At 42.8% G+C, this 27,138-nt stretch overlaps 1 protein-coding gene across 5 annotated transcripts in view; it reads right to left on the bottom strand.

The window, feature by feature from the left end:
- The window catches only part of JAZF1 (JAZF zinc finger 1), a 339,739-nt gene that overhangs the window by 244,295 nt on the left and 68,306 nt on the right, over positions 1 to 27,138 (bottom strand). The window contains exon 1 of one of the 5 annotated variants that reach the window (XM_032643929.1): positions 22,810 to 22,876. The exons of the other annotated variants lie outside the window; for them this stretch is intronic. Within the exon in view, the coding sequence (XP_032499820.1) occupies positions 22,810 to 22,861 (52 nt within the window). The 5' untranslated portion in view covers positions 22,862 to 22,876. Of the gene's footprint in view, positions 1 to 22,809; positions 22,877 to 27,138 lie in introns of those variants that run through there. 5 annotated transcript variants of the gene reach the window in all.

The raw sequence follows: 27,138 nt of genomic DNA, 5'->3' as shown, positions 1-27,138 counted from the left end.
CACCTTCTCCTGCAGCATCACATGGCAGAGAGAGCTCTGACACCTCTTCCTTCTTTAAGGGCATCAGCCCTATTGGATTGGGTCCCCACCCTTATGGGCTCATTTAACCTTAACACCTCCTCACAAGCCCTATCTCCAAATACAGTCACATTGGGCATTAGGGCTTCAACATATGAGTTTGGTGGGGGGGGGGGGGGGCACAAACATTCAGTCCATAACAGAGGGAGTATGGTGTGAGATGTAAGACACAAAAAGGGAGAGGGGTCAGCAGAACTTGTAGAGACACTGCTTTAGAGAGAGAAGTGAGAAGGCAGGGACTGTGTCTGGTTTTGTTGGAGAAAACAGGAGTAAGGGGAATGACAGAGCCATGAGGTTTTTTGTTTTTTTTTTTTTTGCGGTACGCGGGCCTCTCACTGTTGTGGCCTCTCCCGTTGCAGAGCACAGGCTCCAGCAGCGCAGGCTCAGCGGCCGTGGCTCACGGGCCCAGCCGCTCCATGGCATGTGGGATCTTCCCGGACCAGGGCACGAACCCGCGTCCCCTGCAACAGCAGGTGAACTCTCAACTACTGCGCCACCAGGGAAGCCCACCATGAGGTTTTGTGATGAGGAAAAACTTATGTGTACAAGGCAACCCTGTTATGAGCACAACAGTATATAACAAAAGGGCATCCTTGGTGTTACTCTCTGAAGGTCGCTGACACTTGACCACATAAATTCGAAAATGACCTTTACTACCTTTTCATAAAAACAACAGAAATCCCTCATAGACATGATATTGAAAACCATTAGTAACTGAGCTGAGAAAAAACACCTCTCATCAAATTAAATATTATGTCTTTTAAGAGCATTAATGAAAAGATTTATAGAAGGACTGCATCTTTCACCCAGTTATGCATATTGGTTGATGGAGAAATCAGGAAAAAAATCAATTTATAAAAGTGCAGCCCTGTTCTGGACATTTTATTTTCTTACTAGAAGACAGTCAACAAAGGATTTTCAAAACTTTCTTATTGTCAATTAATTAAAAAAAATAAAATCCTCAAATCGGGGCTTCCCTGGTGGCGCAGTGGTTAAGAATCTGCCTGCCAATTCAGGGGACACAGGTTCGATCCCTGGCCCGGGAAGATCCCACATGCTGCGGAGCAACTAAGCCCATGCGCCACAACTACTGAAGCCCACGTGCCTAGAGCCCATGCTCCGCAGCAAGAGAAGCCACCGCAATGAGAAGCCTGCGCACCGCAACAAAGAGTATCCCCCGGTCGCTGCAACTAGAGAAAGCCCACGCGCAGCAACGAAGACCCAACACAGCCAGGATAAAAACAAAACATCTCAAATCACATCTCTCTCCTGTTTGGAAACCCACAGGTGGAAAGCCGACTGCCAACAAAACACTGACTTACACTGCCCTCTGCTGGTTCACTGGCCACATGTCAAGTTCCTTAGTTTACAAAGTTGCCAAAAGTCAAGTCCAGTATTTTGAACCAGCAAATTCAAGCCTAATTACTAAAAACAGGTTGTGGAAAATATTACTAAGTGGCTTAAATACCATCTGCATCACATCAGGCACACACTCCTAATGAAAAGGGCACATGTGTGGGCAGAGGTGGTGCCGGATCACATTTGCTAACCTAATAGAAAGGGTTCTTAAACTTTAAAATGTGCTTTAAATTCACAATAACGCCTTTAAATTGCCCCCTTTCACACTTAACACTTGCCATGCCAACCAACTTTTCAGAAAACAAACAAATATAATAAAAAAAATTAAATCTTGGTTCTACTACTGAATTTCAGCCTCTGGTTAAATCAGCTTAGCTATAAATAACTGCATATTACTGCAGTTAACAAAATTCATTTTCTAAGTATAGACTTTTTTTAAATTTAGAAGCTGCTAATTTGCCAGAATGTTGCTGGAAAATATGCCATTTGTTTCAACATGCACACATCAGCTTCCATTAAAATGATTACGGCATCATTTGAAAGTCTAAAGCATTTATTAGGTGTCTCCAATTCCACAGAGTGTTTTACTAAGCCCTGTAGTAATGAGTTAAGCCAAACCCTCACCTCCGAGCTTGTTTCCTTAAGCAGATGAAGTAACACACAATTGACACAATGGAACAAACAGCACAGGTGTATTAACTTAGGTGACTGTACCTGTATTTTGTTCTGGCAAAAAGTGGGAGCGTACTAAGAGCTGGATGTTTATAAAGAGCAGAGTGGGAGGAAATCACAGTTGTCTAAAATTCAAATAGGGATGCCTTTGGAAGGAGGTGGGACTCCAGGTAGCTAAATGAATGGAGAAGGCTTGGGAACCCCAGAACAAAGGAGGCAGCCACAGGCTGGGAGGTCTTCCTGGACAGATGAGTGGGACAATGACAAGAAAGCAGTAAATCTTAGAAATGCCACGACTCCCAAAGCCCACACAGCAACCTTCCTTACCGAAGTCCAGGGCACCATGTGCTTCTGCACAGGCATGATGGGCTCCGGGCTGCCAGTCTGCCACTGGCTCAGACGCATTCAGAGAGTTCCAGATGCAGGTGCAAAGTCAGCTCCACATCACTGGCCTGCCTTAGTCACTGGCCTGCTTTCCGGGCCATCTTTGAGAGTGTACACCTTCCTTCATGTAGATGGGCAATCCCTGAAGTTCTCCCACAGCTCTTTGGTACATTTATTCATTTTAATCAATGAACACCTAACCATAGCCCAAGCCTCATTACAAATATTAACATATTAAATTCTCATAACCATTCCATAATATAGGCACTATTATTAAATTCCCAATTTAACATATGAGGAAACTGAGGCACACAAAAGTCAACACTTTTCTCAAGTTCACACAACTAGTAAGTGGCAGAGACGGGACTCAAGCCGAGGCATTCTGATTCCGAGTTTGTGCTCTTAACTGATACGCTGGGTCAGAAAACATAACGCATGTTACAATCTCCAAGTAGAAAAAAGAACACTGTATAGTAAGGATAGGATAAGTTTTGCTGAGGAAACAACCAACCTCCAACTCCACCAGGTTTATTTCTTGCTCGCACTACTTGCCCATTGAGAGATGTCAGTCACCACGCAACAGGGACAAGGGGGCCCCAGAGAAGCTCACATCGGCAATTACATGCTCTTGCCCAGATGTGCCACATCACTCATTTCCTACTTGGAACTCACTGGCTGGAATCAATCATAGGGACCAGCCAATCTGATTCACCAATCACATAACTCATCCCCAGGCAAGGGTCTGGGAAGTGTGCCCTTACTCTGTGCCTGGAAGGAGGTAGAAGTGGAAATATTGGGCAAACCACCAGGAAAGACTACCACAAAACAACAGTGACAACTGCAGTAGTAATGTCACAATTTTGGTAAACAAAGATGACATCACTGGCCCACTCACATACGTCATGCGGTTTTTCCACTTGCAGTAATGGATTTGCAGGCATCTAATCAAGCAGCACTGGTTCCTTCATGCATTCACTCATCCAAAGCACTTAGTGAGTAGCCGCTTTCAAACGAGTTGGGGAAGCCCACATTTCCACATGCGCAAAACTTGATAAAAGTGGCAAATGAATATACAAGGATACTAACTGGACACAACTGACACACTCAGGTGGGAAAAAAATCAGCAACCTGAGAAGTGATATGCATTGTGAAGGAAATAAATCTTTATGTGGCTTTATGATGGAAGCCCAGAGACACGGACAAACAGACTGAGCAGGTGGAGGGAGGCCGGCTGCCTGGAGCAGGGGATGTGTTCTGGACAGAGCGCTGCTCAGAAATGGTGCTCTGTAGCTGGGGAAGCAAGAAGCCGACCCGTGAGTGCTCCTTGGTTTTCAGTAGAGTGACATCAGTGAGACGTGAACACGTGCTGCCGGAAAATGAAACTTTCGCAATGTAATTTTGTCAATTCCCAAAAATAGGTTGGGCACTTGAATGGAAAATAAAATCACATTGTCTCAGAATGATAATTTTTTTCCTCTGCTTCCTTCTGAAAGGTGAATGTGAAATCTGAATTAACTAGAAAACACACTGGGAAAGCACACACACTGGACAGTTCAGATTTGGGGAAATGTTTATATTTGAGCAGTACTCAAAAACAGGTTTCTGGACATTTAAGTCCCTAAGCTATTTTATAAATTGAAAAAATTTTAGAACTAAGAAAATATAAACCAAAATTCTAGTCCAGGCACTGCATTTTATAGGAAGAATTTGAAACACAAAGAGGCTCAAGGCCACACAACTCATTTGGATCCACGAGGGGATGTGCACACTGCTTCCCCACCCAGTTATCAGCTCTGTCCTGCTTCCACAATTACACAACTACTCCTAAAGAAAAATATGTGTAGTGCCAAATGGTGGCAGTAGTGTAAACGTTAATAACCATATGACACAGCTGAATTCAAAAGTGTTGACAAACCTAGATTTTACATATGAGTGGGGATGGTGACTGCTCTGTTTCTTATATTAAATCCCCTGGTGTCTGAAAACACAAGTTTTCTATTGTGTCATTTAACAAGGCAGTGTTTTTCAAATTCTGGGTCAATTCAGTTAGCGGATCACACCAGGATTTTTTTTTTTCTTTTTCAAAGAAGCAAAATACATATCTAACTTGGGCTGTATTTTCATTTGCTCAATATAAAGACAGATTAATTTTTCTTGTTCTTGCCTTTGCCCAAGATGCATAGGCCATGAACAACTTTTTTTTTTTTACTGTTTAAATAAAACCTGGTTTTAAGGGTAAACGAGTTGTGAAAAGATTCGGTTAAGAGAGACCGGTAAGAAGTACACGTGGTGTTGCCCCTGCTGACTTCCCTCGTTGGTGACCACACTCCCACACCCCGCTCCGAGGCTGGAGAGAGAGGCAGGGACAGAGCAATAGGGCTCTGACGTACTGAGTTTGGAATCCCATTCTGGAGGAGATGGGAGACCAGTGGCTCAACGGGATACCACCTGGAATGGGCCTGGGATGATGCTTTTGAGAGAAGACCAAGGTCAAGGCAAGCCAGTGAGTCATAGCTCACCCCACAGAAGGTCCCAAGGCAGGGAGGAAACATGGGGGGAGGATGGAGATGAGAACCAAAGAGGAACAGCTGGTTCCAAGTTCTAGTCGGGAGTTACGGTGGGGACGGAAGATCTTAAAAAAGGAAAAACAAAAACCATGACATGATACCAGCAAAGGGGAAGGAATGGTGACCTATGTAAACAAGAAGCTGCCCTAAAGGAGCAAAATTTAGGGGCACACACACAGACACTTCTATCCCTATATATACTTCTTCTCCAACTTCTTCTCTACCTGAAACATTTCCTCTGTACTATGGGACACTCCATTCTTTAGATTCTGAATAGGGGATGGCAGGCAAGGTTCCCTAGAGGAGTATTTAAGAATCTCCAGGAAAGGTGGGCCAGTAGTTTTATTTATTTTTTGAATTTTTGAATTTTATTTTTTATAGAGCAGGTTCTTATTAGTTATCTATTTTATACATATTAGTATATACATGTCAATCCCAATCTCCCAATTCATCCCACCACCCCCCCAACCCCCCACCGCTTTCCCCCCTTGGTGTCCATACATTTATTCTCTACATCTGTGTCTCAATTTCTGCCCTGCAAAGCAGTTCATCTGTACCATTTTCCTAGGTTCCACATATAAGTGTTAACATACGATATTTGTTTTGCTCTTTCTGACTTACTTCTGTACGACAGAAGTATACAGACTGTATACAGACTCTGTATGACAGTCTCTAGATTCATCCATGTCTCTACAAATGACCCAATTTAGTTCCTTTTTATGGCTGAGTAATATTCCATTGTATACATTATTATTATTATTTTTGTGGTACATGGGCCTCTCACTGCTGTGGCCTTTCCCATTATGGAGCACATGCTCTGGACGCACAGGCTCAGCGGCCATGGCTCACGGGCCCAGCCACTCTGTGGCATGTGGGATCTTCCCAAACCAGGGCACGAACCCATGTCCCCTGCATCGGCAGGTGGACTCTCAACCACTGCGCCACCAGGGAAGCCCCACTGTATACAGCTACCACATTTTCTTTATCCATTCGTCTGTTGATGGGCATTTACGTTGCTTCTATGACCTGGCCATTGTAAACAGTGCTGCAATGAACATTGGGGTGCATGTGCCTTTTTGAATTATGGTTTTCTCTGGGTATATGCCCAGTAGTGGGATTGCTGGGTCATATGGTAATTCTATTTTTAATTTTTTAAGGAACCTCCATACTGTTCTCCATAGTGACTGTAACAATTTACATTCCCACCAACACTGCAAGAGGGTTCCCTTTTCTCCACACCCTCTCCAGCAATTGTTGTGTGTAGATTTTCTGATGATGCCCATTCTAAATGGTGTGAGGTGATACCTCATTGTAGTTTTGATTTTCATTTCTCTAATAATTAGTGATGTTGAGCAGCTTTTCATGTGCTTCTCGGCCATCTGTATGTTCTCTTTGGAGAAATGTCTATTTAGGTCTTCTGCCCATTTTTGGATTGGTTTGTTTTCTTAATATTGAGCTGCATGAGCTGTTTATATATTTTGGAGATTAATCCTTTGTCCACTGATTCGTTTGAAAATATTTTCTCCCATTCTGAGGGTTGTCTTTTCATCTTGTTTGTAGTTTCCTTTGCTTTACAAAAGCTTTTAAGTTTCATTATGTCCCATTTGTTTATCTTTGTTTTTATTTCCATTACTCTACGAGGTGGATCAAAAAAGATCTTGCTGTGATTTATGTCAAAGAATGTTCTTCCTATGTTTTCCTCTAAGAGTTTTATATTGTCTGGTCTTACATTTAGGTCTCTAGTCCATTTTGAGTTTATTTTTGTGTATGGTGTTAGGAAGTGTTCTAATTTCATTCTTTTACATGTAGCTGTCCAGTTTTCCCAGCACCACTTATTGAAGAGACTGTCTTTTCTCCATTGTATATCCTTGCTTCCTTTGTCATAGATTAGTTGACCACAGGTGCATGGGTTTATTTCTGGACTTTCTATCCTGTTCCACTGATCTATATTTCTGTTTCTGTGCCAGTACCATATTGTCTTGATTACTGTAGCTTTGTAGTATAGTCTGAAGCCAGGAAGTCTGATCCCTCCAGCTCCATTTTTCTTTCTCAAGATTGCTTTGGCTATTCAGGGTCTTTTGTGTTGCCATACAAATTTTAATATTTTTTTGTTCTAGTTCTGTAAAAAATGCCACTGGTGACTTGATAGGGATTGCATTGAATCTCTAGATTGCTTTGGGTAGTATAGGCATTTTCACAATATTGATTCTTCCAATCCAAGAACATGGTCTATCTCTCCATCTATTTGTATCACTTTTAATTTCTTTCATCAGTGTCTAACAGTTTTCTGCATACAGGTCTTTTGTCTCCTTAGGTAGGTTTATTCCTAGGTATTTTATTCTTTTTGCTGCAATGGTAAATGGGAGTGTTTCCTTAATTTCTCTTTCAGATTTTTCATCATTAATGTATAGGAATGCAAGAGATTTCTGTGCCTAAATTGTGTAACCCTGCAACTTTGCCAGATTCATTGATTAGTTCTAGTAGTTTTCTGGTGGCATCTTTAGGATTATCTATGTATAGTATCATGTCATCTGCAAACAGTGACAGTTTTACTTCTTCTTTCCCAATTTGTATTCCTTTTATTTCTTTTTCTTCTATAATTGCCGTGGCTAGGACTTCCAAAACTAAGTAGACTAATAGTGGTGAGAGTGGACATCCTTGTCTTGTTCCTGATCTTAGAGGAAATGCTTTCAATTTTTCACCATTGAGAATGATGTTTGCTGTGGGTTTGTCATATATGGCCTCCACTATGTTGAGGTAGGTTCCCTCTATGCCCATTTTCTGGAGAGTTTTTACCAAAAATGGGTGTTGAATTTTGTCGAAAGCTTTTTCTGCATCTATTGAGATGATCATATGGTTTTTATTCTTCAGTTTGTTAATATGGTGTATCACATTGATTGATTTGCATACACTGAAGAATCCTGCATCCCTGGGATAAATTCCACTTGATCATAGTGTATGATTCTTTTATAGTGTTGTTAGATTCTGTTTGCCAGTATTTTGCTGAGGATTTTTGCATCTATATTCATCAGTGATATTGGTCTGTAATTTTCTTTTTTTGTAGTATCTCTATCTGGTTTTGGTATCAGGGTGATGGTGGCCTCGTAGAATGAGTTTGGGAGTGCTCCTTCCTCTGCAATTTTTTGGAAGAGTTGGAGAAGGATGGGTGTTATCTCTTCTCTAAATGTTTGATAGAATTCACCTGTGAAGCCATCTGGTCCTGGACTTTTGTTGGAAGATTTTTAATCACAGTTTCAATTTCATTACTTGTGATTGGTCTGTTCATATTTTCTATTTCTTCCTCATTCAGTATTGGAAGGTTATACGTTTCTAAGAATTTGTCCATTTCTCCCAGGTTGTCCATTTTGTTGGCATAGAGTTGCTTGTAGTAGTCTCTTAGGATGTTTTGTATTTCTGCGGTGTCTGTTGTAACTTCTTTTTCAATTCTAATTTTATGGATTTGAGCCCTCTCCCTCTTTTTCTTAATGAGTCTGCCCAATGGTTTATCAATTTTGTTTATCTTCTCAAAGAACCACCTTTTAGTTTGACTGATCTTTACTAGTGTTTTGTTTCTATTTCATTTATTTCTGCTCTGATCTTTATGATTTCTTCCCTTCTGCTAACTTTGGGTTTTGCTTCTTCTTCTTTCTCTAGTTCCTTTAGGTGTAAGGTTACATTATTTGAGAGTTTTCTTGCTTCTTGAGGTAGGCTTGTATTGCTATAAACTCCCCTCTTAGAACTGCTTTTGCTACATCGCATAGGTTTTGTATCATTGTGTTTTCATTGTCATTTGTCTCTAGGTATTTTTTGATTTCCTCTTTGATTTCTTCAGTGATCTCTTGGTTATTTAGTAATGTACTGTTTAGCCTCCATGTATCTATGTTTTTTACGTTTTTTTCCGTGTAATTCATTTCTAATCTCATAGTGTTGTGGTCAGAAAAGATGCTTGGTATGATTTCAATTTTCTTAAATTTACTGAGGCTTGATTTGTGACCCAAGATGTGATCTATTCTGGAGAATGTTCTGTGCGCACTTGAGAAGGAAGTGTAATCTGCTGTTTCTGGATGGAATGTCCTATAAATATCAATTAAATCTATCTGGTCTATTGTGTCATTTAAAGCTTGTGTTTCCTTATTAATTTTCTGTTTGGATGTTCTGTCCATTGGTGTAAGTGAGGTGTTAAAGTCTCCCACTATTATGGTGTTACTGTTGATTTCCTCTTTTATAGCTGTTAGCAGTTGCCTGATGTATTGACATGCTCCTATGTTGGGTGCATACATATTTATAATTGTTATATTTCTTCTTGTATTGATCCCTTGGTCATTATGTAGTGTCCTTCCTTGTCTCTTGTAACATTCTTTATCTTAAAGTCTATTTTATCTGATATGACTATTGCTACTCCAGCTTTCTTTTGATTTCCAATTGCATGGAATATCTTTTTCCACCCCCTCACTTTCAGTCTGTATGTGTCCTTAGGTCTGAAGTGGGTCTCCTGTAGTCAGCATATATATGGGTCTCGTGTTTGTATCCATTCAGTGAGCCTGTGTCTTTTGGTTGGAGCATTTAATCCATTCACGTTTAAGGTAATTATTGATATGTATGTTCCTATTGTCATTTTCTTAATTGTTTTGGGTTTGTTTTTGTAGGTCCTTTTCTTCTCTTGTGTTTCCCACTTAGAGAAGTTCCTTTAACATTTGTTGTAGAGCTGGTTTGGTGATGCTGAATTCTCTTAGCTTTTGCTTGTCTGTAAAGCTTTTGAATTCGCCATCAAATGTGAATGAGATCCTTGTTGGGTAGAGTAATCTTGGTTGTAGGTTCTTCACTTTCATCACTTTAAATATGTCATGTCACTCCCTTCTGGCTTGTAGAATTTCTGCTGAGAAATCAGCTGTTAACCTTACGGGAGTTCCATTGTGTGTTATTTGTTGATTTTCCCTTGTTGCTTTCAATAATTTTTTTTATTTTTAATATTTGCCTATTTGATTACTATGTGTCTCGGTGTGTTTCTCCTTGGGTTTATCCTGTATGGGACTCTCTGCACTTCCTGGATTTGGGTGGCTATTTCCTTTCCCATGTTAGGGAAGTTTTTGACTATAATCTCTTCAAATATTTTCTCAGGTCCTTCCTCTCTCTCTTCTCCTTCTGGGACCCCTATAATGCGAATGTTTTTGTGTTTAATGTTGTCCCAGAGGTCTCTTAGGCTGTCTTCATTCCCTTTTATTCTTTTTTATTTATTGTGTTCCACAGCAGTGAATTCCACCATTCTGTCTTCCAGGTCCCTTATCCATTCTTCTGCCTCTGTTATTCTGCTATTGATTCCTTCTAGTGTAGTTTTCATTTCAGTTATTTTATTGTTCATCTCTGTTTGTTTGTTCTTTAATTCTTCTAGGTCTTTGTTAAACATTTCTTGCATCTTCTCGATCTTTGCCTCCATTCTTTTTCCGAGGTCCTGGATCATCCTTCACTATTATTATTCTGAATTATTTTTCTGGAAGGTTTCCTGTCTCCACTTCATTTAGTTGTTTTTTGGGGGTTTTATCCTGTTCCTTCATTTGGTACATAGCCCTCTGCCTTTTCATCTTGTCTATCTTTCTGTGAATGTGGTTTTTGTTCCACAGGCTGCAGGACTGTAGTTCTTCTTGCTTCTGCTGTCTGCGCTCTGGTGGATGAGGCTATCTAAGAGGCTTGTGCAAGTTTCCTGATGGGAGGGACTGATGGTGGGTAGAGCTGGGTGTTGCTCTGGTGGGCAGAACCCAATAAAACTTTAATCTGTTTGTCTGCTGATGGGTGGGGCTGGGTTCCCTCCCTGTTGGTTGTTTGGCCTGAGGTGACCCAACACTGGAGCCTACCTGGGCTCTTTGGTGGGGCTAATGGTGGACTCTGGGAGGGCTCACGCCAAGGAGTACTTCCCAGAACTTCTGCTGCCAGTGTCCTTGTCCCCACGGTGAGCCACAGCCACCCCCACCCCCGCCTCTGCAGGAGACCCTCTAACACTTCCAGGTAGGTCTGGTTCAGTCTCCCCCAGGGTCAGTGCTCCTTCCCCTTGGTCCCGATGCATACACTACTTTGTGTGTGCCCTCCAAGAGTGGAGTCTCTGTTTCCCCCCGTCCTGTCGAAGTCCTGCAATCGAATCCCACTAGCCTTCAAAGTCTGATTCTCTGGGAATTCCTCCTCCTGTTGCTGGACCCCCAGGTTGGGAAGCCTGACGTGGGGCTCAGAACCTTCATTCCAGTGGGTGGACTTCTGTAGTACAAGTGTTCTCCAGTTTGTGAGTCACCCACTCAGCAGTTATGGGATTTGATTTTATTGTGACTGTGCCCCTCCTACCGTCTCATTGTGGCTTCTCCTTTGTCTTTGGATGTGGGGTATCTTTTTTGGTGAGTTCCAGTGTCTTCCTGTTGATGGCTGTTCAGCAGTTAGTTATGATTCCGGTGCTCTCACAAGACAGAGTGAGAGCACGTCCTTCTACTCTGCCATCTTGAACCAATCTCTGGGCCAGTAATTTTAAAAAGCATTTTCAATAAATCTGGATTTTTCTGTTTGTTATGATTTGAATAATAGAAATTATAGAAAATAAAGTTCAACAATATCTTATTGGCTGGTGAGAACGTCAAGGTTTCAAAGGGTTGACACATCATTCGCTCTACTTTAGTATAAACCAGCTCCATCAGGCTGCCTTCCTCGTAGTAATGCTGTCCACATCCCCCCACCACTCCTTCCCATTTCTCAACAGTAGGTGTTAGCAATCCCTCCCACCCTCAAAAATCTGACCTCTCCACCTCTCTCCTCATTTTCAGCAGAGGACTGACCTTGCCTCCAAACACCATAAAGAATAAGCCACTAGATGGCAATCCCTTAGATTGTCGCCCCCGCACCTGCAATGCTCCAGCATCTACACCCTACCTTCCTCCTTCCCTCCCATGAGGTTCTTTAGATTACCATCCCCTTTCACCTCCTCAGTGGCCTCACTCGCCCATCAGCATCTTTTCCAATAAGCATTTAAACTGCCTACTTGTCTGTCTTTAAATTAACAAAGCAAAACCTCCCAATCTCTCTACTTTCTAGCCCTGATTCTGTCTCCACAGCTGTCTCTATAGCTGCCTTCCACCCCTCACCTCCCAGCCCTTCCCAGACCCACAGCAATTTTGACTTCATTCTCCCCAGTCCACTGAACTGGCTCTAGCTGAAGTCACCGAATGGCCTCATGTTTACTAGATCCAATGGACCCCCTCAATCTTCCTAAACCTCTTGACAAAGTGCAGTACACGAGAGCCTGTCAATTAAACCCCACTCCCCCTCAGCTCCCGTGCACATACTCTCTGCCGCTTGTCCTCAGTCTCCTTTGGGGTTCTCTTCTTCCCAGTTTTCAAATGTTGGCTTTATTCTCTTCTGGGCCCTCTGTCCTTCTAAGAGTACAGATTCTCCTTTGGGGCAAGTTTCTCTGCTCCTACGGTTTCAATGACCACCTATGTGATGATGCTGCCAAAATCTATACTTGAATCCTACTGGAAAGGCACTCATCAAGCATGTCCAGAACCCATCTCTCATCATCATCAGTCACAAGACTGCCCCCATTCCATGCATCTCCCACTTCAGTCAGGGCCACCACCAGCTGACTGGATGCCCAAACCAGAATTCTACCGGGCATCACCTTGGCTCATCGGCAGCCCTCAAGTCAAGATCATCAAGTGCTAACCATTCTACTATCTAAATGTGTCTTGAATCTAATCACTTACGCCTGGTGGTCAAGAACAGTCTGCCTGAGTTCAAATCCTAGCCCTGCCATTTACAACTCTGTGACTGGGCAAGTCCTGGCCTTCAGTTTCCTCACCTATCCAAAGGAAATGTCAGTAGTGTATACAAACTATCTTTGGAGGGTTAAATGAGTTAATATCAATGAGGCACTCAGAGCAGTGGCTGGCACAGTAAGCGCTGTGTCGGGCAGATGGTCCCCTCATGGTTATCGTGTTCATCATTCATCACTACCTGATCCAGGCCCTCATCACCTCTTGCCTGGACAACTCAAACCTCCTTCTAATTGGTCTCCCTGGCTCCAATTTGCCTCCCTCTAGTCTAGCCTCCACAGCATGGCCAAAGTGACCTTTCTGAAATGCAAACCTAATCATGTCTCTCCCCTGCTTCCAGCTGTTTCCAGTCCCTTCTCCTCACCAAGGCTTGCAGGCTCCTGCCTTCCCTCCCCTCCTCACACCTGACCTTGCACTCCAGCCATAATGAGGTCCTTTAAGTTCCTCTAGTGCATCACGCTTTCTCCACTGTCCCTGTTCTCTCCTCACTCCTGCTCCCTCCTTCAGGTCCCAGCTGAAATGTCCCTTTCCCCAGCAAGCTCTCCCTGACTCTCCAAGTCTGCATTTAAACACCCCCAATAGGCACCAAAGAGAATGCTGTACCTTGCAGTTATTCAGCCATTGCAACTACCAAATGACATGAGTAAATAACTCCTATTCTGGTTTGTCATGGAACGGGGTTCACTTTTTATTTCAGGGCCCCCTTTCACTAAAGCATACCTAGATTCTAGTTCCATTGAACACAGGGATGTCTCTCAGTATGTCTCACTGGGGATAAGGGAATGTGAGGATTCTCCAATCAGCATTTGATGGCGGCAAATGATTAAAAATAATGGTGAAAATGGCAACAGCTAACACTCACTGTACACTTGCAACGTGTCAGGCACTGCACTGAGTAAACCACACACCGTAGTCATCTCACCATCAGGAAGGTCTGAGGACAGCACTTATCCCCACCGTACCTGTCAGATCCCGAAAGGCAAGTCCACTAATCAGGCCCAAATTCCTCTTCTGAAACTGTTCACAAAACAAAGCTAAATGTTCTTAATTAAATGTCCTCTCTCTCTCTCGGACATGGTAGGCAGCCATGAGCTACTCTAACTTTTCCTAATAAGCAGCACAGCAAAGTTAGGACCAGGACTGAGGGCTGCCAGCCCCTCATTCCTGACTTTCTGTTATTTCTGACAACTTGGCCAACTTGACTTAGACTACTGCGGCAATTATTTGCATTAATGGAACTGAAACTGGTCTCTTCAAAGAGTATAGTGTACTTTGTCCAAATGTCCAATATCCTTTCTCTTATCCTACACTCAGCCAACACAGCCCCATCCCCAAATTTCAATGCTAAAGGGGTTGGGACTTTATTCTTTTTAACTTGTATTCAGACTGACTGAAAAAAATTCTATGAAGTTTTCGCTGTCTATTCACAACTTCCAGTAAGGCTAAAAAGCACTTTTTACAGCTAATAAATTCCAGTTTAGAAAGGTTAAATCTACCAAGCTTTGGAACCTCACCAAAATGGAGGGAGGGGGAGTGTATAACATGGATCAGTTTGTTAATGTATTCTCAAAAGCTACCCAGTGACAAAACCAGAACGGATGAACAAGAAGAGGGTCTTCACTTTCCTACAAAGCGAGTGGCCTTTTCATCTCTAAGATTTTGGTGCTTAGAGCTACACTTGGCCGGCCTCAATACCGGGAACTGCCAAGAGAAGTTTCTGTGCTCGCTGAGGGAGGAGAGGCACACTAACATCCTGTTCTTTTTAACAGTTCTGATGACATATATCCAAGTACTTAAAGTCAAAGTTTTGAAAGATGCTTGCTTTATTCTGTTAATTAGCCTGAAACCCAATGTTGGAAGGAAGAGAAGTGAACAGTATGTTCCATACGCCATACAACTTACTAAAAGGGAGAAAGAGACAAGTTTGAAGAGAGGATGAGGGGAGAAACCCATTGGCTTTAGTAAATGAGTCACAGTTCTGTTCATAAATCACGTTCAGAACAAACTATAAACCAGGATTTATAAAAAAAAACACATAAGAGCATTTTTATAAACCACAGTCCTTACATGAACTCAGGGTTTTAGATGAGCATCTCTGGGCTTGCCTAAAACTTCTGTAAAGTAAACCACTACCAATCCACATGAAAAATGGTTTCTTTCTGAAACTACTGACTGTTCGGGTAGAACTTAAGTATTCATAACTAACAAGATAAAATTCTTTGTGGAATGAGGAGCTTTCCAGCTTATGAACAGGGATGGGTACTTTCAGAGGTATGGATGTCAGGACTCAGACAGCATCCGAATGCTAAGGATGATCCTGCAAGTTTAATTTACTGTCCTGTTTTTTAGAGACAGCATGTAAAGGCTCCATAAGCAGCATTACTGGTTTCCTAGGAAAGAGCTCAGTTGAACTTTAACCCACCACAGAAGTGCCTTTATTTTCTGATCACTCTACATGCAAAGCTAAGGGAGGATGAGGATGGAAAAGAAAACAGAATCACAAGATCACCACCGGTAGGCACTGCTTTTAAAAACTCGTGCCAATATTCTGAACAGCATAGGTCTGCCTGGAAGAGCAGAATAACGAGAACAGCTGGACCAATTCGGTGGAAAGTGATCGTAGGACCACCAAGAAGTAGTTTTGGGCATTTGTGTGGAAACACTGCGCTCTGTGTTGGGCTAAAAACCTTAAGCATCACTTATCTACTTTTGGATGAAGATAAGGCTTTTACTTAATCTAACAATGAGCTGGTGGTAGCAGTTAGAGATTATGTAATCTGAGCACCTACAAGGAGAATAATACTGAAGTGATTTGTATGGAAGTTTGCATTTTCAGTACTGCTTTGAAGCATGATGTTTAGTGACTTAATGAAGTAAGCAGTCAATTCCAACAGCTTTACAGGTAAAAACAGGGGCGTCTTAATAAGGAGTTCCCTTTTTATTCTCACTGGGCCACATTAATTTTACAAATATAACCACTATTATTTCAAACTCAATTCATCTGATATGTCTGCCATTCCAGCTTGTCAACATTTTAACTACTGCTGTGTGCTACATATAAGTACATCTCTATCACAGACACCCAGTTATATGCTATATACTTTACATAACTTATTTACACTACTACACGTTATATAGTATGTTGATTCCACCCTGAGAATATCTAACAAAACTAAGATTCACAGAAGGTTTGAAAAAGGAATCACAAAAGGAACTGACAGTTAACGTTTAAACCCACTCAAAGTGTGTGCCTGGTGTATTTGAGAATCTGTACCAAAAAAAATAATAATACATATCTAACTAATGGGTTGAAATGTCACTTTTTTTTAAGACTGAAGGGATTAGTATGACCTGGGATCCTTTTAGGTATAGAACTTTTTGTTTTTAACAGAGGAGACCTCGAGGAGTAAAACCCTAATTTTCTACCTGAACCACAGATGAACAGAGGCACCTCATCAAACACGTGTCAGTGACTGGGGCGGGAAGAGAGCCCAGCACATGCTCTCATCCCCATCCTGCCTGCTCAGCTCCCCCACGAAGGCAATGGGGAGGGAGAAGCTGATGAGACAGTGAGTACTGGGTCAAATATGCAAGTACAGTGAGAGATACGAGATGGAAAGCGGAGAATGCTCTGGGCCCCGGCTGGAGCTGGACTGACTGGGTCCAAATCCATCCCAGCTCCAACCCTGGCTGCATTGTAACCATGAGCAGATGTCCCTGTCTTTATCTCTTAGGGTCTCAACTACGAACATGAAGATAATAACAGTACCTACCTCATAGGATTGTTGCGAGAATTAAATGACACACTACAAATAAAATGCTTGGCAACAATGCCTAGAACATGGTAGGGCTCAATGAATATAAACTTTTCCCATTATCATCACTGTTACTGCTTGGTTAATTCCCACAGGTGATCCCTAGATTACTTCTTATCACAATGACCTTGACAAACTACACTATAGATAGATATCCAAGTACTGTATTTTTTGTTTTGTTTTGTTTTGTTTTGTTTTTTAAGATATAAAACAATATGGAGGGCTTCCCTGGTGGCACAGTGGTTAAGAATCCGCCTGCCAATGCAGGGGACACGGATTCGAGCCCTGGTCCGGGAAGATCCCACATGCCACGGAGCAACTAAGCCTGTGTGACACAACTATTGAGCCTGCATTCTAGAGCCCGTGAGCCACAACTACTGAGCCCACATGCCACAACTACTGAAGCCCATGTGCCTAGAGCCCGTGCCGCCCAACAAGAGAAGCCACCACAATGAGAAGCCTGCGCACCGCGACGAAGAGTAGCCCCTGCTCACCGCAAGTAGAGAAAGCCCGCGTGCAGCAACGAAGACCCAACATAGCCAAAAAGAAATAAAAAATTAATTAATTAATTTTTAAAAAACAAAACAATATGGACACCATGATGGACACTCACTGCTATTGGTATAGAAGGTTATAAAAAAGGTTATATAACTATTACATTATATATTTAGTACAGAATCATCTTTTGAAAAGAATATGTATGTCCATATATATGGCTGGAAAAAAGACTAAGACATATACTATCAATCTGTGAGCATGGTCATCTCTGAGTGGTACAATTATTATTAATGATTCTAACTTTGTCCCCTTTTGCTCATCCATTTTTCTAATTTTCTACAATGAACACACATTCCATATTTATACAAAAGATATGAGAGACCAAAATTCTCATACAAACTAAAAAACAAAAGCATGGAAGACTGCTGCTGAAATTGTGAAATTGTGCAGACATGTGCAATACCACCTCCAATGCAAGAAGCATGTGATGACATAAAAGGGCACACAAAGGTCAGGTAAGGCCAGAGGACACTCCTGGCAGAAAGAAAGTGAACTTGGCTTTGAGCCCTCCTCCAGCTATTTCCCAGCCATGTACCCTGGTGAGTCATTTATCATGGCCTCTGTTTATGACCAACTGATGGAATCAGTTTTGACCTCCTGCAACAGGACAGAGATAACCACTCTCTCTGCCCTGAGAACTTAGATTTGGCTTCCAGCCCACGTCCATCCTAGCTCTCCTCCCGGCTCCGTCTCTGTCTCCGCTGGTTCCTCTATGCCTCTTAGCTGCTCATCGTCCCAGTGCCCAGGATTCAACCCTTGACCTCTGCTCCACTCTGTCCACTCTCAGCCAGTCTATGGCTTCAATTCCACTGATAACCCAACTATTCCTAAGTATCCATCTTCAGTTCTGACCTCTTCCTTGAATTCCAGGCTGGAATATCAAAAATTGCCCACTGGAGGGGCTTCCCTGGTGGTGCAGTGGTTGAGAGTCCGCCTGCCGATGCAGGGGACACGGGCTCGTGCCCCGGTCCAGGAAGATCCCACATGCCGCAGAGCGGCTGGGCCCGTGAGCCATGGCCGCTGAGCCTGCGCGTCCGGAGACTGTGCTCCGCGACGGGAGAGGTCACATTAGTGAGAGGCCCGCGTACAGGAAAAGAAAAAAAAAAATTGCCCACTGGAGATAATTTTTTGGAGGTCTGGCAGGCATCTCAAACTCAACATGGCCCAAACTGAGAGCATGACCTCCCTCCAACCCTCAAGACCCGGTCCTCCTCACCACAGCTGATGACAACCGAATCCTTCTCGTTGCTCAGGCCAAAAGCTCTGTAGTCACTCTGGGCTTCGTTCTTTCCCTCATACCATAAATGCAAGTCTATTGATCCTACCTCTAAAATACACCCAGAACCCTACCACTTCACACCACACCTTCAAAGTTACCACCCTGGTCCAGGACCACCCTCTTCGTCTGGGATTATTATTATTGCAGAAGCCCCCTAACCAGTCTCCCTGCTCCCACCCACGCCCCCTGCAGTATCTTCTGAGCACGGGAGCCAGACTGATACTATTAAAGTGTCGATCCATCACGTCACTCTTCGGCTTGAACCCCCCAAAGGTTCTGCATCTCCCAGAGATAAAACACCAAACTCTTTGTGCTGGCCTACAGGTGCACACGCTCATCTCCCACTACCCTTATCTTCACTCCACCAGCCCCACTGGCCTCCGTGTGGTTCCTCAAACAAACCAAGCAGGTTCCCACCACAGGGCCACTGGACTAGCTGTTCCTTCTCCCTAAAATACTGTTCTCCCAGATAGCTAGCTTCTTACCTCCTCCAGGTCCATGTCTCTCACTGAGGTGATTCCCCTGCCACCCCCTTTTAATATTATGACGACTCCCACACCCCAGTAACACACCCCCTGTCTCCTTTCCTTGTCTTCTTTCTCTTCATAGCAGTTTCACTACCCAACATAACTTGTACTTCACTCGCTTCATTTATTTAAGGTCTATCTCCCCACAGCTAATATGTAAGTTCCACAAAAGCAGAAATTTTTTATTGTTTTGCTCCTGACCTAGTACCTAGAACAGAGCCTGGCACATAGCAGGCACTAAATGAATATTTACTGAATAAATAAATAGGATTAAAAGGTACCTGTCCTTACCTCTCTCAGAGTTACATAAGGAACACATGAAAATCGGGAATGTGAAAGTAACTATTGAATAACTTGACACTTAGCTCAATATGTGGATGTTGTTATTATCATTTCTATTATATTGAAGATATGTCCCAAATCTTGCCAGATATGGCCTGAATTAGTCATGCTTGAAACTTGAACTACGATTCCCCACCTCCCTTTTAACCTACCTGTTTCAGTACAAAGGTGGTGATGGGAAATTCCCACAACACTAGGATTCTGTAAAGGATTAGGTTCATAGATCCACTCAATGTCTAAGCCTACAAATGATTATCTTAATCACAAGTTGGGATTTTTCTCTTCCCTTGGAGAAGAATATGGAACGACAGAAGGAGAGATTAAAAGATTAAGTGTGATCACTTAAGAGTCCAGAGAGTGCCTGATCTCCCGTTATTGTGTATCAGAACCCTGATGACAACCATGTCTCTCACCCAGGGTAGATTTCTGGGCAAACTCTATTTTTTTTTTTTTTTTTTTTTTTTTTGCGGTACGCAGGCCTCTCACTGTTGTGGCCTCTCCTGTTGCAGAGCACAGGCTCCAGACGCGCAAGCCCAGTGGCCATGGCTCACGGGCCCAGCCGCTCCGCGGCATGTGGGATCCTCCCGGACCCGGGCACGAACCCATGTCCCCTGCATCGGCAGGCGGACTCTCAACCACTGCGCCACCACGGAAGCCCCTTCTGTGCAAACTCTCAATGGACAGAAGCTTGGGTTCTGTTCAATGATCTCCATCCAGAAACTGAGAGTATACAAAATATTAACACCAGGAGATACAGAAAACAGCATGTTTCATGATGATACACCCAGAATTACTTTAGGAGGCACCAAACAGAAATGACACGGAGTTAGAACCCTCTTCTCAATGCAGATGCCACACAGCCAAGTAGAAAACTCAGTTGGAAGACATTTACTAACCTAGATTCCATCTTGGCCGGAATGACTGTTTAAAGCTCCTCTTTATGAGTTGCAAAAAAACCATAGCCCTTTAGAGGCCAATAATAGTAGCTTTTACTTGCAAAACTAACATTTACTCACTGCAGCTAAACTGCAAAGCATTGTGAACCCTGGAGAGCAAGGTAATTAATCTAATTAAGCTGAACACATAAGGGTTTTCAAGTGGATAAAACTGCATCGTGGGACACCTGAGCCCAGCAGCAGTGCCTGCTCCATTCACGGAGCAGGCAGAGGTGAGAGCAAGCCAGTCCTACAGAGCTCAGCCTTGAGTTTTCCAAGACGATTCCCTTCATCAGACCCTCCAGCCCCTTTAGAAAAAAGCAACTTATAAGATTATATCCTATTAAAGACCCTAACATCAAAGTCAGAAAACTGACCGATTTAAGACTTAATCAGCTTAATTGTGAGATTCTGCTTGTCAGCAACATACCAAGCCTGTCTTGTTCCTTTCACATCATGATGTGGAGGCTTCATTACTCAAGAAGCGGAGGAAGGAGAGAATCAATCAGAAAGAATTACACAAGTTGCTACAGAGAAGGCTTTCAGTTTTCACTTTATGTCAGTGACTCACTCCGTGAGAATACTGCAACTCATCCTCATCAAACTCAGCTTCTTTTTCCTTCGTTAAAAACAAAACAAACGGGACTTCCCTGGTGGCGCAGTGGTTAAGACTCCATGCTCCCAAGGCAGGAGGCCCGAGTTCGATCCCTGGTCAGGGAACTAGATCCCACATGCATGCCGCACCTAAGAGTTCACATGCCACAACTAAGGAGCCCGCCTGCCGCAACTAAGACCTGGCCCAACCAAATAAATAAATAAAATATTAGAAAACCAAAACAAACAACAACAAAATAACCCAAATTATTTTGTATCTGGACTCTCTTCTGGAAGTAACAACGCAGTCCCAAGAAGGATCAGATGGAAGGGGGAACTGTTTTAAGGAGGACACACAGGCTTGCTCACGATTCATTCTGCTAGGACCCAATCCAAGCACACTTGGAGGTTTTCAGCAGGTATCAAGAATAATCTTGCCTGTGGATGGTGTCTTACATCTTACACTTTACTTCGGCGTATAACATGCTTTACATATTCTAGCGAAACTAGAGAAAAATAAGTGAATCCATATCAGGGACTTCTCTGGTGGCGCAGTGGTTAAGAATCCACCTGCCAGTGCAGGGGACACGGGTTCGAGCACTGGTCCGGGAAGATCCCACATGCCGCAAAGCAACTAAGCCCATGTGCCACAACTACTGAGCCTGCACTCTAGAGCCCCACGAGCCACAACTACTGAAGCCCGTGTGCCTAGAGCCTGTGCTCCGCAATGAGAGAAGCCAAGGCAATGAGAAGCCCGCGCACCAAAACGAAGAGTAGCCCCCACTCGCTGCAACCAGAGAAAGCCCGCGTGCAGCAACAAAGACCCAACACAGCCAGCAATAAATAAATAAATTTAAAAAATGAATCCATATCAGACCCAAGGATTACAAACACAGACACTCCCTAGTATTGCTGATGTGACATTTTTTTCTTTCAAAGAGCAATGATTTTTTTTTTCCACTTGCTCTTGACTCCATACTGGGTTTCATATTTTTATCACATACAAGTGAGGAAATCTGGAGTTAATGTTCCAACAGGCACTCCTTCCATCAGCTTCTCACAGAGCCTTGCACCTGGCTTGGTGCGCATCAATGTTCGCATTACGACATGTCGTCATTTCAATAAATAGAACTCAAGTGTTACAAGATAACCCCAGGTTCTTGGGAGACATGAGATCTGACACATGTGAGTACCTCATTATACATCCAGGCCTTCTGCCAAGCAGAAGGAACAGAGGGATCACCTTCTAACATAAATGTTACAGGTCTCTCCTGCTCTAAGGATCAAGTCCAGTATATTTATTTCATTTACCACATGGGTCATTTTCCCTCCACTGTAAAGGAGAATCAGTGAATAAAAGCTATGTTAGTACAGCACAATGCTAGAGGATTTTAAACAAATCAGTGAGGCAAATCACTTATGGTTTTCATACCAAGCATACCTCAGACAGGCTCCATATAAATATTCCTTTCAGCTCAGAACACCATACATATACCACTTTGAAATACTGTACTCCACATGACCAAGAGACAAAATTCCACTGCCTTAGGAAATATAGGCTCACATGTTTACACTTTCATCTTCCATGCAGGCCCCATGGTCTAGGGGGATAACACAGGCCTGGGATTGGAGAAATCTGTGGGGTTACAGGACTTCCTCAGTTGCTAACAGCTTTCAAGTTTGGGAAAGTTATTTAAATTATATCCCAGTTGCTTTATCTCAGAAAGAGGGAACAAAGGTGACTACCAATTTCTAACTGCAGCAGAAGCAGCTAGACTTTGGGCAATTCCAAATGACTCAAACTACAAACATCAAGTTAATCTGTCACCTAAATCTCCCAGTCTTACAGGTGTGCCTTATAATTTGTCCCTCAAGTACTAACCAACCCACACACCTTCCACAAGAGCAGGTTTCCAGCTCTTGTTGAGTGAAGTGTCTGGAGGCATTTCTCATCATGTGCAGTGTTCTACAACCAGTCTCTTGAAGCACTTCTGTATACTCAAAAACCACATCCATACTAGGCAAAGGTTAAACCACAGAGTAGCTGAGCTAAGTAGCCTGCAGAAAACGGAAGCAGGAGTCACGCTCGCCTCTGTGCCAGGTGACCTAGAGTTAAAAAAACAAAGGGCTTTGGAGGGCAGAGGATCTTCTGATACCTGTAGTCACTGTGCTCTGCACACCACAGTGATGAAACCTCAGCTGGGGACGTGTTTCATGATATACAGCACGAAAGAGCCAGGAACATAGGATCTAATGTTTCAATTGTCCTCATAAGCCAAAAATTACACTGCATCTGTGAAAGCCAGAGACCACGACCACCCACAGCAGACCAGCAGAGACCAGACAAGATACAAGATTAACTAAAATGTCATCAAGGTACACAAACAAAGGAGGAATAAAGGACACAGTGACTCCACAGGTTACAATATTAACAGAACAAAATGCCATTCTATAGTGGTTCAAAGGAAAGAATACACGGAGTCACTGTTACCATCACTGGACACACACATCTAACTTAGTTTACTCCACTTTCCAGATCCTAAAATAGAACTAAAACAATTTCATAAGGATCATTTATTAAACTAGCAGTGACCTTCAAATTAAAACACAGGAGAGGGCTTCCCTGGTGGCGCAGTGTTTGAGAGTCCGCCTGCCGATGCAGGGGACACGGGTTCGTGCCCCGGTCCGGGAAGATCCCACATGCCGCGGAGTGGCTGGGCCCGTGAGCCATGGCCACTGAGCCTGCGCGTCCGGAGCCTGTGCTCCGCAACGGGAGAGGCCACAACAGTGAGAGGCCCGCGTACCGCAAAAACCAACCAAACAAACAAACAAAAAACATAGGAGACATAAGACTAAAGGCTTTTACATCACATCTTATCAGGCACATCTCACTTTCCTGTGCTAGACAAACGCATACTCTTGTGGGGGGGGGGGCGGTGTTAAACCATGCCCTCCCCAGGCTGCAGAGGTTCACTTGGGTGGGATGCAATGACTCTGTTCTTCAGAGGACAGGCTTTTTCAAGGCAGAGTGATAGTTAACCTGAGCTCACTTCTGCAGCTGGTTATCTACATCATTTCTACTGCAGCCATTTATCAATTCAACAAACATTTATTCAACGCCTACTCTGTGCCAGGTCCTGTGCTCTCAGCGTGGCTTCTTCCTAGCAGACAGAGGTGTACCCAGGCCCAATTAATTTCTTGGCTGGGTTAACTTTCCAAACCCTCTTTGTGTTTACCTTTCCAGCAATGCCAAATTCATTCCGTGCCTAAGGTCACCAGCATCCTAGTTTCGTGATGCTCCTTTAATTACATTTTGGTGCCAAGAGAGCCCTTTCCCTTGGTTTCCAAGCTCATCTCTCTAGAAAATCCAACCAGCTCATGTTCTTTGTCTTCCCTCTTACTCAGTACCTCATTGATCTAACAATCCCATGATGAAGTGCCTTGATCTATAAGGGCTCATCCCTTTCCTTATTCAGGCAACTCTGATATCCTACCTTCCCTACATAATTCATCTGAAAATAATCTAATCTCTATCTGTATCAATCACCTCCCCATGAAAAAGTGTCAATAATAATAGCACTGACCACTTCGTAAAACACTTTCAGTTACACCATCTCAACTAAGCCTCACCAATACTGTGAAATAGCCAGTACTTCACTCATTTTACACACGAGGAAACCAAATAGAGAGAAGCAACCAAGTCCAAAGAGACAGGAATTTGAGGCCTGGAATCTTAAAATGCCCTAAGGGAATTTAAAAGAGTAGGATCCAGCAAGGAGTTGTCAGGAAAGAGCCTGGAATGAAGCTGCAAAGGTTAAATTACAACGTATATAGGAGTTATTTCTTAAGGAACACTTGCACATCACACATGTTAATCAGTAAAAAAGGAAAACATCCATTTGGCTCTTCAAGAGTTAGAATTTTAAAAGAAGCATGATCCAGAGGGGAGAAAAACTGACTACAAAGAATTATAAAGCTTAAAAAAAAAAGAGAGCAAGGATTCCAGGATTCTCAGACAAAGAAAGTGGAGTTCTGTCAGCAAGGTGAGAGAAGAACCTATTTTTCTGCCCCAGTGTCCCAAAAGATTAAGACCTGGTGGGTGACGTGCCCACATGCTGACCACAGAGGTGGCCAAACTTTCAGTTACCTGAACTCACGCTCATACCCACGAGCCTCGTTCGATTCCACCCAAAAGTTTTCTCCTTGCGAGGAGCACAGTAGAAAACACAATTGTTAAGAAAATTTTTTAAAAAGTAGAGCGGGATAATTTCCTGTGATCCACTCAACAAGATGGACCAATGCTCTGATTTTCTTGCCTACAGCTTCCCAAAGGCCCTACTGCAATGGACAGCTACATCTGGTTGAAGAAAGTAGGGAACTGAGAGTCAATCTCAGCCTAGTTTGTATTTGATAACAATCTGTGTATCAAAGTATTCATAGATAAAGGGATATTCTGTTGTTTTTCTATTTAGCTAAAAAATGCCATGCTTTTACTATCTGACTACTAGAGATACTTCCCTTTAGGGTTTTGTTGTGTCCGGATTTTGTTTTGTTTTGTTTGTTTGTTTCTTCATTTGTTCATTTCACTCATTCATTCATCAAGCTTTCCATTGAAGTGGCATGTGCTATACAGGACTGTCATGCATGCAGTACAGGTTTTGTGACAAAATGTAAAACTAGGCCTTTATAAAACACCATTCCTTCCTACCAGGCGACAGCTATATACCTTTGAAGAAGTCACAATACTTCTTTGAAGAGGTTCCTCATTAGTAAACGAGGGATAATAGAATCTACCAATTCTGTGTTAAAAGTGGTTTTCTGAAAGCCAAAACCAAATGATCAATCTGAAAGTATGTTGTAAGTATTACATGGATACAGCATGGATCTCTATGGATCAGGAAACCTAGTAGAAAAAGTGTAGTTACCTTCAAGAAACTTCCTAGGAATGTGCATGTGCATGGCACGTTATGTGCCCGTGCGTGTTTTTTTTGGCAGCCAGAGTGGGAATGGCTTTGTGTCCTCCAAGCAGCATTATCATTACCCAGGTGCAACTATCTCTCTGCAAGCATCTGAGTTCAAGGTAGAAACAGAACTTGGAGATAGTGTCTAGATACCTGACCTCAAATAGTATGGATATTATGTTGCTGCCATACCAACATCTATTTCTAGCATTCCGACTCTAGACCTCTTTTTTCACTCTGCTCTTGATCCAACAGCTTGAATGGTGGAGAAGATACCTGAAATGTCCCAAGCCCGTGATTTTGTGATCAGGGAGTATCATCATCTCCACCCTGCTGGTGACCAAAAGCTGTCTGAGAGTCACTTAAAACAAGTACCACTAGGAAAGAACTTTCGAAAGGAAACCCTAGTGGCTTCCAAATTGGCAACTTAAAGGAACCAAAAGTTAGTGAAGTCACATAACAACTAAGGGCAATTTTATTAGCCTCGTTCAATGAAGCAAAACTTGGACCAAAAAACCTCATTATTCAAACCAGATGCTGATTTTGTAACATTTACTTCAATGATGAACTGTTTCAATTTTCTCTTATTTTGAATACGTAATATAAAGCAGGCAAATCACTACATTAATAAAGGCACACCTGAAATTTATAAAGTCAGTTTGAAAAAGAACTGAATGTAGGAAACCCGTTTTCAAAAGTTTATTGCCAGGAGCATTTTTTTCTTTTTTAATCATGTGACAAAAGAAGTGCAATAATGGGTTTAAGACAAGATCAATTATGGGCAGCAATGAAATTACCCTTTAATGATGATTAGCCCCAAATCTTGATTACTGTCAGCTCCTATTATCTGGTCACAAGGCACACAAAGTGCTGTGTTCCTCCATCTCAAACAAGAATGAAGGATGGGCCCTCAAGGTGAGGGGTCACATAAGACAAGGAGGCAGAGGAGGCTGACCACAGACCCCAAGTGCCTAAGAGAAAGCAAAATGTTTATAAGAATGTCTACTAAGCACCAAGGTTACTTTTTAAGAAAGCCTGATAATCTCCCTCTTTCAAATGATGAGTCTCTCTCTCTTGTCCGAAGAATGAGGAGGAAACAGATCTCAACTCCAGAAAAAAAGTGAGTATCTCTGGTGACAGATGCAGCTGGGTGGGTCCTGGGAGAATGTGCAAGCTGACCATGGGGAGCCCAGAAAGACTATTATGCCTTGGGACATAATCCCAAAGGGAAAGGGGAACACTCCTTGGATTTGGGGCTATTC

This window comes from Phocoena sinus, chromosome 9 (assembly GCF_008692025.1).
Source record: "Phocoena sinus isolate mPhoSin1 chromosome 9, mPhoSin1.pri, whole genome shotgun sequence".
Classification (NCBI taxonomy): domain Eukaryota; kingdom Metazoa; phylum Chordata; class Mammalia; order Artiodactyla; family Phocoenidae; genus Phocoena; species Phocoena sinus.
The sequence above is the reverse complement of the archived record's forward strand: the minus strand, read 5'-3'. Positions and strand labels throughout refer to the sequence as shown.